Source organism: Mastigoproctus giganteus, chromosome 7, assembly GCF_048544385.1.
Source record: "Mastigoproctus giganteus isolate SK-2022 chromosome 7, ASM4854438v1, whole genome shotgun sequence".
Taxonomy (NCBI): Eukaryota; Metazoa; Arthropoda; class Arachnida; order Uropygi; family Thelyphonidae; genus Mastigoproctus; species Mastigoproctus giganteus.
Window position 1 is genome coordinate 183,762,175 of NC_143581.1, and position 12,610 is coordinate 183,774,784.

Here is a 12,610-nt window from a genome sequence, read left to right on the forward strand (position 1 = left end):
AAGGATTTTGAAGAGATGTTGACGGTAGAAATTTTTGGCTGAGATCCTAATGTAAGTGTATGCCATTTCTTGATGTGTCGTTGTTCTACATTATAGATGGCTACATTAGGATCTCAGCCAAAAATTTCTACCGTCAACATCTCTTCAAAATCATTCACCCCAACTGAACTTACCGGAAGCTACCAGGCTTTACATACCAACTAAGAAATATTGTTCAAAGTTTAGGCCTAAATGGATGTCAGATGAACTAATGAGACATATGGCAGAGAAGAAAAATGCATGGGATATATACAAATTAATGGGTGACATGGAAGCCTATGATAGATATAAGCTGGTCTGTAACCAAGTCACAAAGGAGAATAGGCAGGCAAAGGATGCAAAGAAAAACAGAAAAGAGTTCTTTACCTATGTAAACTCAAGAAGGAAAGGGATGAATCAGATTGGTCCACTGGATATTGATGGTTCAACAGTTGAGGATCCTGCTCAGGCGTCTAACAAATGAGTATTTTGCATCTACATTCACACATGAGGAGTTATTCAGGAAGGGGAATGCCGTAGGTGAAGTAAACACTGGCAGTGAGCTAGATGATTTTGTAATAACTGAGAGGAAAGTGGAGGAGAAATTGTTGAGGATAAACATAAAAAAAGCACCCGGGGTGGATGGGATCTATCCAGTTATATTAAAGGAGGCAGCAAAGGAAGTAAGCAAACCCTTAGCTATAATTATGAGAGCTTCTTTGGACACAGGGGAGGTACCCATAGACTGGAGATGTGCAAATGTATCCCCAATTCACAAAGGGGGATCAAAGGCTGACACAAGTAATTATAGACCTGTGAGTTTAACTTCTGTTCCAGGAAAATTAATGGAGGCACTGGTTAAAGAAGGATCATCTAGACAAGACTTCAGTTATAGCTCAGACACAGCATGGTTTTGTTAAGGGAAAGTCTTGCCTGACCAATTTGATTGGATACTATGATGTAGTCACAAAAGAATTGGATGCAAGAATAACTTTGATATAATATATTTGGATCTTAGAAAGGCTTTTGATACTGTTGCACATGGAAGACTGCTGCACAAATTGGAGCAGTGTGGCATTGGAGGCAAATTGCTGCTATGGATAAAGGGATGGGTGAGTGGCAGAAGACAGAGAGTGGTAATCAATGGAGACTGCTCAATGTGGACTAATGTTATTAGTGGAGTTCCTCAGGGTTCATTGTTGGGTCCATTGTTGTTTTCTCTATTTATAAATGATATTGATGATGGTATATCAAGCTTAATGTCCAAGTTTGCAGATGACACAAAGGTTGGCAGAGTTGTTAAGGACACTACTGACGCTATGCTGCTGTAACAGGATCTGGAAAGGTTGAGCAGATGGGCTGAGAGGTGGCAAATGAAGTTTAACATTGACAAATGTAAAGTACTACATATGGGAAAGAGTAACCCCAAAGCAATGTATTAACTCTGTGGTACTACACTGACAGTGGTAGAGAATTAAAAGGACCTGGGGGTAATTGTGCAGGCAGATATGAAGTTCTCTGAGCAGTGCAGACGAGCTACAAGAGCAGCTCATGGCGTCTTGTCAATGATATATAGGAATTTTTCTAGCAGGGATAAGGAGGTGATTATTCCCTTGTATAAGGCAATGGTCAGGCCACACCTTGAGTACTGTATACAGGTCTGGAGGCCTCATTTCAAGAAGGATGTAGAGCTGCTGGAACGAGTACAGAGAAGGGCAACAAGATTAGTGAATGGAACAAAGGGTTGCTTTTACGAAGAAAGGCTTAAGTCTTGCAATTTACAGTGTCTGGAGACTAGGCACTGGCGAGGTGATCTGATAGAGGTGTATAAGGCCTTGTATTTAGTAAGGATTTTGGACTAAAGATGAATATGGCTAAAACAAAAGTAATGATGAACAAGTATGCCACAGAAAGGGAAATAATGATTGAAGGAGCAGTAATTGAAAAGGTGGAGTCATATACTTGTCTGAGACAAGTTATTAGCTGTAATAATGATAAATGGCTGGAAGTCAAGAGAAGAATAAATTTTGGATGGGTAGCATTCAGGAAATATAGTCACATACTGAAGAGCAATATCCCAGTTTGTCTGAAACGTAAAATAATGAACCAATGTAAAATAATGTAAAATAATGAACCCACCATGATTTATGGAAGTGAAACTTGGGCACTCACCAAAAGAATGGAAGAGAAGCTGAGAACTACACAGCGAAGAATGGAACGAGTTGTATTGGGAATCAGACTGTTAGATAAGAAGAGAAACACATGGATCAGGAAGAAAACTCAAGTAAAGGACATTCTTATCAAAACTAAAGAACTAAAATGGGCTTGGGCTTGGGTAGGACACATAGCTAGAAGGCATGATGACAGATGGACTAAGAAAATAACAGAATGGTATCCAAGAGGAGCTAGAAGAAAACCTGGAAGACAAAGGATAGATGAAATTCATGAGTTTTTGGGTAGTAAATGGATGGCCAGTACTCAAAATAGAAGGAACTGGAAAGTTGCTGGAGAGGCCTTCATCCTGCAGTGGATTGAAAATGGATGATGATGATGATGAAGGCCTTGAATGGTTTGAGTATGCTCAATGCCGATGGGATTCTTCCTCTTGCTCAGAATAATCACCTGAGAGAGCATAAATTCAAATTGAGGAAAGACAGATGTAGGATAGATGTGCGGAAATTTGCCTATAGCCAGCGGGTAGTTGGTTGGTGGAAAAGACTTCCATCCCTTGTTGTGGAAGTTGATAGCCTAAACAAATTTAAGGCTCAGCTGGACAGGTATTTCGAACGAACGGAGGGGTGAAATGGGAGTGGTTTTTTTTTGGCTGATGCTGAATAAGCTTGCTTTCTTGCATCATATGCCTCTACTAATGCTAATATTAACCGAATTTTGTAGTAAACGAATATATTTACATATAAAAGTCTATCCTTTCGCAGGGGAATGGTATGGGCTTCATATAAACGAGTACTTTGTATAAACCAAGTTTGTATTAATGAGATTTTACTGTATCCAGATTCAAGATTTCATATGGAGACAAATTTGTACTGTCAATTATGAGAAAGATTTTTAAAATGTAGCTAAAGTCAAGTATCCAGGGCTGCGTGACAGTTTTCTGTATGTCATCACAATTTGAGTTGCAGTATCTTAGCTACTCAGGTGGGCGGCCAAGTCATCCATTGGGTTCTCAGCAACCTACTGACTAGCTGAGTGACCAGACATCGAAGAATGTGACAGACTTGTATGCTACCAGAATTTGAGCTAAAGTGTCATAGCCACCTCTGCACTGGAACCAGTTTGAAAGTTTCCCGAATTAATAATAGTATTAGGGAAGCTGTTTACTCTGAATTGAAATATTAAATTAAATATCCTATCCCAATTTATTCTCAATTATCTGTTTGAATTCATCTGATGATATTAATATTTTTCTACTTTTTTTATTTTCAGTGGGGATCCATTGTCTAATATGAACATTGATTTTACTACAAAAGAAGATGCTGTAGCATTTTGTGAGAAAAATGGTAAGGTAAACAGTAATGCATAATAAAAGTTACATATACCATACTTTTTTTATTTCAGATTTGGACAGAAGTCCTAAATTATACTATATCGGCTTAAAATAAAACAAAGAAAAATTTTACTGAACAGTAACACCACAAGACATCATACAATCAAGATATATGTTAAGGTTCAAAGATTTCCTTATTTATTTTTCTAATAATAGCACTTTTGTTGAACTTAGTTCATTCTGTCATCCTTTCATTTTTTTTTTTTGGCATTATTAAAAAAAAAAAAAAAAATTCTCGTTTATACTCCGGCACAACCCCCAGGTCAGTAGAGTTTACAAAAAATCATCAATACAAATGTTAATTGTATTTAGTAGTCACGGGCTTAAACCCTGGTGCACTCAAAGAGCCTGCACTACTGCATTCTCGTTTCTGACCACTTGGCTATGTCAGGTTAGTTTCTCTTCAGAGGACATACTCATAATTTAGCAAAATATTTCCGTCTTTTGTTTTTAAGTAAATAAAACAGTGGTATTCAACTGAACCTCATATACCCCAGTACTCCTGGGAGTACATGAGGTCCTTTCACAAGGGCTGGTATATGAAACCAGTTTTGTTTTCGTTAAATAATTATCTATAAGGTAAATTTATTTGTGTTAATTATGCACTGAGGTGAATTCAAGAATATAATCGATATTATTAACAGGGGTTATCGCAGATGTATTTAGGAAACAAACTGCATAGAAAATATGAGGAAATCTTTTTTTGGGAAAGATTTAAGAGAAACATTTTTAATTTTAAAACAAAAAAGAAGTTGAATAGCAATGAATAAAAAAAAGTACTGTGAAACTTTTCACACTGTGGATTCACTCTGTGGATATAAAGTAAAAAAAAAAAAGTAAAGTGCAGCCATTATCAACCCACTGCAGGGTGGAAGCCTCCTCAACAATTCATGCTGAGGGAAATGGACCATAATCTGCCACGCTGGTCCAGTGCGGGTTGGCAGATCGACCGTATTCAGCAGTCAGGGGCTTGAACCCCGGTCTACTCAAAGAGCGTGTGCTACTGCACTCCCGCTCCTGCCCACTCAGCTACGGAGGCCTCTGTGGATATATACACTAATAATTTAATGATAGCTGTAAGCAGAGGTGGAATTGATTCTTGCATTGTTTCTATTTTGACATGCAATAGCCAGAAATGCATGATGGATTATAAAGCCCAGTGAGGGTCCACATTGGACTATCAATTACATAGGCTGTGTAAGAGTTACTTTACATAAGTACTCCAAAGTGACAAGTATATCAATTTATATATCAGATTGGTCAACAAATTTCTCGATCAATTTGATATAATTCATACACACAGTACCAGATTGTCTTGTTATTTAATCATAAATGCAATAGCTTTGTTGCATCAACCATAAACTATGGTAATGTATAACAATAACTTATTTTCTTTGTTTATGTTTGCATGTACAGTAATACCCCGAAGTTACGCGATTGGTGGGTCCGACGAAAATCGCGTAAGTCGAATTCGCGTAAGTCGGTAAAACTTTGCATATAAATACATATAAATTTTGCTTAATTGGGACCAAGGACTAACAAAAACACTAGTTTACAAGAAAAATATTAATAAAATTGCAGTTCTTTATACATATTAATACAAAATATGTATTAAAAAAACAAATGACTTACGTAAAAAAGTTATTTCGATGTCGATGGCTTCATAAAATCTAACAAATTCGTCTGACGACACAGCGCCTTTTTTTCACGCAGAATTTCGTCGTAGCAAGCTAATAATTTTTTTATTCCTTGCTTTGTAGCTATAACGCGTTCTTCGTTGGAGTCTATGTTTTCTAAAATTTTTAAGCCCTTTTCAATTGAGCTAAGACCTTCTGTCAAGTTTGCAATTGTCATATGCTTTTCGCCGTTGCCTCATTTACGCCTGTAGCACGTGCAATATCACATGGTCTTTCATTTCGCTCAAAGCGTTTCACAATTTCATATTTTTTTCTCTATCGACAGAGGCGGACTGGCCATAAGCCTTACCGGGGAAACCCCGGTGCGCCGGTATGATTTTGGCCATAAACCATAGTATGAGGCCACTATAAATTTTCCCAGGTAAGAATTTTTGATCCAGTCCGCCTCTGTTTATCGATAATTGCTTTTCTTTTTCTCTCTGAATCTGCAGTGTCTTCACCAGGACGCTTCCTTTTCACACCTTTTAATTAAGTATTTTACTCATTTTTAGGGAATAAAGCACAATTACAAAACGAGGAGGCACGCTTGATACGCATAAACAAAGCTGCGCGCATGTAGCAACTGAATAAACAACACCATAAAGGCAGAGATACACTATTAACACCTCACATTTCTAGGGGTTACTACCATAAAACAATAAAAATCCAGTTGCGTTTCTGCTAGTGAAATCTGTTATAAACTGGTAGTAAACTCGATCTAATTGCATTTGCGATTATACCCATAGCTGGAATTGTGTTGGTTTTTACGTTATTATGGTGAAATGTGTTTCCCCTTCACTGTTATAAAAAACATAAAAGCAGCAAAGTTGAATTTTGTTCATCTTTCGCTCTCATTCTCCGCCGTCGCACCGTATATCGATAACATATGAAAAACGACCTTGAAGATAGTGGGCGGCAGCGTTGCCAAACGAAAAAATCAAGAACCGCGTAACTCCGAGTTCGCGTAAGTCGGGGTAGCGTAAGTCGGGGTATTACTGTAATTATAAACAAAATTATTGTTGTATTTAACAAAAATTATTTTAATATACATTTTCTCACTGTTGAAACTGTACCCTCTACCTGATTTGGTCAGTTTTCCCCATATGAATTTATGCAACACTGTTGCCTTTTGATAAACATTTTATGTAAGTATCTATTAGATCCCTGAAGTCTGTCACAAAATATTCTTCCAGTGACAATAGCTAAGGCTAACATTGGGCAGTCTAAAATCGATGGAACTGATATTCAGGTATCACTTGTGAGTTCAAGTGGCTCAAATTTGAGTAAAGTCTGATTTTTCTGTGACAGCTAGATCCTCTGCTACTATCTTTACCACTGCTGGGACTGTTAGTAAATTTGGATGTATCCCTCATGTAGAAATATACTGTGCTTAAGGGGGACTGCCCTGGTGCAAATCAAAGAAAGTGGGGATTGAGGCATTGCATTCACACATAGGAATGGATGCTATCTCTTTGACACATGAAGTGGTGGAAACCGTATTTGTTCTCTGATCTGAATCTTTTCTCTCATGCAGTATAATGGAAGGTTACAATGGACTTCATAACCCTCAGCGTGGCCAGTGCTATAGGTATGGGAAACACACAAATAGAAGGGGTGCAAGAATATTTGCTGATACTCTGATGGCATTGTTAAAGGGTTGGGAAATTGTTTTTGCGAGGTATACACAGACTAATAATTTAATGACAGCCATAAGCAGAGGTGGAATTGATTCTTGTGTTGCTTCTATTTTGACATACAGTAGCACGAAAAGCAAGGAAGGGTGGATTACAAAACCCAGTGAGGATCCACATAGGACTATCAATTACATGGGCTGTGTAAGAATTATTAAAAACACCAACAGGCACACATTTATTTGCTTATACAGGCAACCCCTGTATAACACGGTACTTCTACAACACTGTTTCACTCTAACACAATTGATAAATTGCAGCAATCCTCACACAACACAGTACTTATATAACACAGTTTCACTCTAACATGGTTAGAGAATTTCGGTAAATCTTGCATAACTGTACTTTTGAGCTTTTGTTCCGGGAGAAACCCTGCTATTATGTTGGATGTAATTTTTCAACATTTCCACTCTTTTTGAATCCCACTAGTCAAAAAAAATATTGAGAAATCCCTGTATTTTATTTTGTTGGGAAATCACAGTTACGTTCTGTGTTATTGAACTTGTGGAAAAAATCTAGATTTCAAAGTTTTATTACTATTGGATAGCACACACCAGGCCATCCAAATATTGAAGTTTTGTTCCTACCACCACAGTTGTACTAGGTTAATGCAACTTCTTTCATTCAGCTATTAGATCAAGGCATTATATCCACCTTTAAAACTCTTTCCATCAGAAAATCGTTAGAATGGATTTTGGAAAAAATTGATTCTGAATCAATTGAAGTAACATTTCTCAATTGTGGACTGTATCAGAATCATAGCTTTATCGCTAAAAGAAGTAAAACTGTCAATGTTAAATGCATGTGGAAAAATGTATGGCCAGAGTCAGTTCATTCAGGAAACATGGTCAAACCGGCAGAAATATATGACTACTGAAGCCCTCGTGGGTAGCACAGTTGATAGAATCACCCTCCTCTCCACACCGGGTGTAAAAGACCCGAGTTCCAATCCCCATATGAATTTATGCAACACCGTTGCCTTCTGATAAACATTTTTTATGTAAGTATCTATTAGATCCCTGAAGTCTGAAGTCTCCGATCCCTGAAACGGAGGAATTTTTATGGGTCTCTTTTTTCACAACGTGAAAAAGACTCATAAAAATTCCTCCCGAGTTAGTCGGGTGAGGGTAGCATGGTTTTTTCTCCCGGAATCTCAGGTTTTTCTTCCAGCAAAACAGAAAATTGACCTCAGGACATGCAATTTATAGACAATATACACAGAGTAACATAGCCTTAGTTGCCTATGCTCCTAAAAAAATTTCAAAGAATTACTGGTAGAGGATGATAGCACAGATGAAAATTCTAAACTTCCAAATTTTACACTAAAAAGCATACGGGAAGGAATAAAGTTTGCCAAGCAATTAGAATTAGAATCTTATTTTTTGAATGCAGATTCTTGAATGAAAGGAGCCCAAAGTTCAAAAGGGAGCTTCAAAAAATGCTTAGTTCCATACAATGAAATTTGCAAAGATTTATCAAGAAAAGCCAACAAACCCAAATTACTGATTTTTTAAAGAGAGTAGAAGGTACATGAAATCTAGAAAGCCAACAAACCCAAATTACTGATTTTTTAAAGAGAGTAGAAGGTACATGAAATCTAGAATGGTGTATATTTGTTAGTTTTGTTAGCTTTTGGAACATAACCACACTTTTTGTACTTTTTCTTAGTCCCGTAAAACACAGTTTCGCACAACATGACATTTTATAGGAACCTAACTACTGTGTTATGCGAGGGTTACCAGTACACCGATGCAAGGAGTATAGTAAATAAATTTGAGTTGAAGTATTATTTAAGCCATCAAATGCTAATATAGGTCCAATGTAAACATGATGTCACTCTGATATTGGGGATATAGAATTTGACTATGGTGATTATATGTGTGAAGAAAGGATATTTATGCATGTCTGTGCAGTTCCTAAGGGATTCCCTCAAACCGGCCTTGTCTCTGTGTTGAGTGTCTCCACAAAGCCAGTCATATATATGTTGTGTTGGTTTGTGCATTTAGTGAAGTGGTGTACTGTAAAAAAAAAAAATAAATAATAATAAAAGGACTGGCCTCTTAATAACCAGTGAGAAAAAGTTACCTGGAAATGTGCTAGCTGGCTGTTGTTCTTTCCATAAGGTGTGCTGTCTTCTGTACAAAATTAAATCACAGTTTTGGGCCTCTCACCACAATCCTAGGGATGCAGTAAGAGAGCCCAGTAAAGGAAAAGAGGAGTGGAGGGTAGACAGGTGTACTAAAAAAATAATAATAAATTAAATAAAAAATATATATAAAACAAAAATATAAGATGCAATGTTGAAAGGAAAGACTTGAGTAGGAATGATCTGTGGGGGGAAAGGAATGATAGCAGAGGTATCTCCGGGGGAAGGATTGCAGGTTAAGCATTGGAGCAGATTCTGCATGTGCTGGTTGACAGCATCACACAGCCTGTTTAACAGTCACTGCTATACAGCTATAAGAAATATAATACTGATCACTGTATGCCACATGGATCACTGGATCAAACTCATTTACATCATTAGAGCCATGCCATGTTCAAGAGAAGCTTCAACCAGCCAAGGTGGCCACATGGTCTGTCCAATCTCAACCACATTGGAATGTGGTTGAGATTGGACAGACCATTGGGATGTTTTCTCACCAAGAGAAGAGGGCAGATAGCAGTGGCACAGAGCAGAATGAGCAGCAGTACCAACTAGGGAAGAAAGCAAGTTCAAGTAGGGATAGGGTTGCTCAGGTGGAGGATGAGAATTTACCAGAGAAGTGACGAGTTACACAAGGGGGAAGGGGTTCAGCCATAATATAAGGAACAAAAAATTGGAACATTCAGGGTGGAACATGGTAATGGATGGGCAACAATTGCAAAGGGATGGCTCCATCAGAATGAGCAGAAAAACTAGTTTGAACCAGTTGGTGATAGCAGTGGCAGTCAGTATTATTTTGATTGTTCTGGTTGCTCCATATGTTGTGCCTGTTTTTTAGTGCTTGTTAAATATGGCATTGACAAATGTCTGAAATGCATTGAATGTCTCTTTTATTAAGGAGGTGGGAAGATGTCATGGAATTGTCACAAGATAGTCAGGATGGTATAGCAAACGATCAGTTGAATTATTAGTTGTGGTATACTTGCATATGGGGGTAGGGGTATAGTACATGAGACCAAGTCTCATATGCTGTCTCCCTAGATGATTATAATGGGCTCAGAAACTCTTCTCAGTGAGACCAACTGATATTTAAAAAAAATTGTAAATACAAATCAGAAGTATTCAGAGAGGTAATCATAAAAGCCACTAAGAGTTTTGTACCAACTAAGAGATACAGTTCAAGATTTAAATCAAAATGGATGTAAATGAACTGAAGAAGCTTAGTGACAGAGAAGAAAAATGCATGGTATGATTATAATTGTCAGAGGAAAAAAGAGTCCTACAGTAAATTACAAACTAGCGTGTAATTAATTTACTCCGAGGGTTAGGCTTACTATGGCAAATTATGGGTAGTGTCTTTTGCTAAGATTGCAAAGGAAAGCAGCAGTGAATCTTTTGCATATGTCTAATAGAAGGAAAAGGATGAATCATATTAGACCACTGGATATGAATAGAATAACTATTAATTATCCTATAGATTTCTGATAAACTGAATAAATATTTTGCACCTACATTCACAAATATTTTATAATTCACACACAAAATGATTTTATAATGACAGAAAAGGTTCCACCTTTTCTGTCATTATACTGCAGATAAAGAGAAACTGCTGCAGCAATTTCTCTTCCACCTTTTCTTATCTACCTCTGTGCCAGGGAAAATAATGGAGTCAACAGTTAGAGAAGTAATGCAAAATCATGTTGATAGGAGTGTAGCCATAAGGAAATTGTGGTATGAGCCTGTTAAAGGGAGATCATGACTTACCAATTTGATTAGTTACTGTGAGGAGGTCAAAAAGGAACTGGATGCAAAGAATAATTTTGACATCATATACTTAAATTTCAGTAAAGCCTTTGATGCAATACCACATGAATGATTGTTTGATAAATTAGAGCAATGTGGAATTAGGGCCAAGTTACTACTGCAGATAAAGGAATGGTTAAGTGGTAGGAGACAAAGGGCGGTTATAAGTGGCCACTGCTTTTCATGGACTAATATGATGGGTGGGGTTCCACTTGATCAGTATTGGAACCCCTTACTCTTTTTAATATTTATTAATGACATTCATGTAAGTATTTCAAGTTTGATGTCTAATTTTGCTGATGATACAAAGATGGGCATAGTAGTTAATGATGGCACAACATGGCCTAAGTCACCGATGCACCCGAAACCCTGCAAAAAATAAACAGTAGCTAATTATGTAATCAGAGTATGCCACTCGAGAGATTAAGATTTAAGTTGCTCTATAGCAGATAGATGCTACATATTATTCTATGGAAACCTCATTAAACTGATAAAAGGAAAGAGGATCATGCTATTCAAGGTATCTATATTTAAAAATAACTAAATGCACAAGGTATAATACGTTAAGAGTTTAATATCTATATAATATCAGCGTAAATACACCATAGATAACTCTTAAGGAACTACGATGGTAGTGTGGGAAGCATCATTTGCTCTGTTTCTCATATTGTGCTCTTCCTTCACAATGAGTTGCCATGGTATTGCACTACCTTGAATAAGTAATGCTTCACTAATAGAGAAGACTATTGTTACTTATTCTCAGTGAGTACCACCACCCAGATGGCACCGTTTCAAAGCTGCTGGCCTATCATCGGTGGGTGGGCAGGTACCCTGGTATTGCAGACTTGATATCCCAGTTATGAAGATAATCACATAATATGAGAGATGCCAAAAGGTTGATATGATAATATTTAAAAATAACTAAATGCACAAGGCATAATACGTTAAGAGTTTAATATCTATATAATATCGATGTAAATACACCATAGATAACTCTTAAGGAACTACAATGGTAGTGTGTGAGGCATCATTTGCTCTGTTTCTCATATTGTGCTCTTCCTTCATAACGAGTTACCATGGCTTTGTTCCATAACTTTTTTGAACCCGAGTGTATAATTTCAGTAACAAGACAGAATTTATAAAATAATAAATGTAGCATTTACAAATGTGAAAAATTATTTTTATTTTAGGTTTTGAATTTTTCTCCTTTGTTTTCTAGGTTGGGAATATTTTGTTGAGGAACCTGAGAAGATCAAACCAAAGGTGAAAAGTTATGGAGCAAATTTTTCTTGGAATCGGAAAACTCGAGTATCTACGAAATAAGCTTTCATTAGATCAATGAAAACTAGTTTAAATTATTACTTTATTTGTAACAGAAAATGGGCCTTTAAAAAATAAAAATGCAGTTTATAGTTCTAGTAGTTGACAGAGTAAGAATTAAATTTTCTTTTGGACAAGACTTGTATTTTATTAATTTGTGTATAGTTTCATAAATTTTATTGATATGATCCTGTATAATAAAATGTGATCTGACTTTTTGTTCTATATTTACTTTCAAAATCAGATTAGGGACACTGATTCTTTATAGTTTTATAGACTTGATAGATTTGGGTCATTGCATGTGTACAGCCTACATAACAATTCTGATAAAGGGTATTAGCATTAGCAAATTTGCATCAGTTAAAAGCAAACTATAGCATCAGTTTAAGAA

The 12,610-nt window shown here is 36.7% G+C and overlaps 1 protein-coding gene across 2 annotated transcripts in view; it reads left to right on the forward strand.

The window, feature by feature from the left end:
* ND-18 (NADH:ubiquinone oxidoreductase subunit 18) overlaps nt 1-12,318 on the forward strand; it is a 55,392-nt gene extending 43,074 nt beyond the window's left edge. The window contains exons 4-5 of one of the 2 annotated variants that reach the window (XM_090377232.1): nt 3,463-3,536; nt 12,119-12,316. In XM_090377232.1, coding sequence (XP_090233358.1) covers nt 3,463-3,536; nt 12,119-12,222 — 178 coding nt within the window. In that variant the 3' untranslated portion in view covers nt 12,223-12,316. Of the gene's footprint in view, nt 1-3,462; nt 3,537-12,118 lie in introns of both variants that reach the window. The other variant, XM_090377233.1, reaches the window with a different exon arrangement.
* Nucleotides 12,319-12,610: the final 292 nt, after the last annotated feature.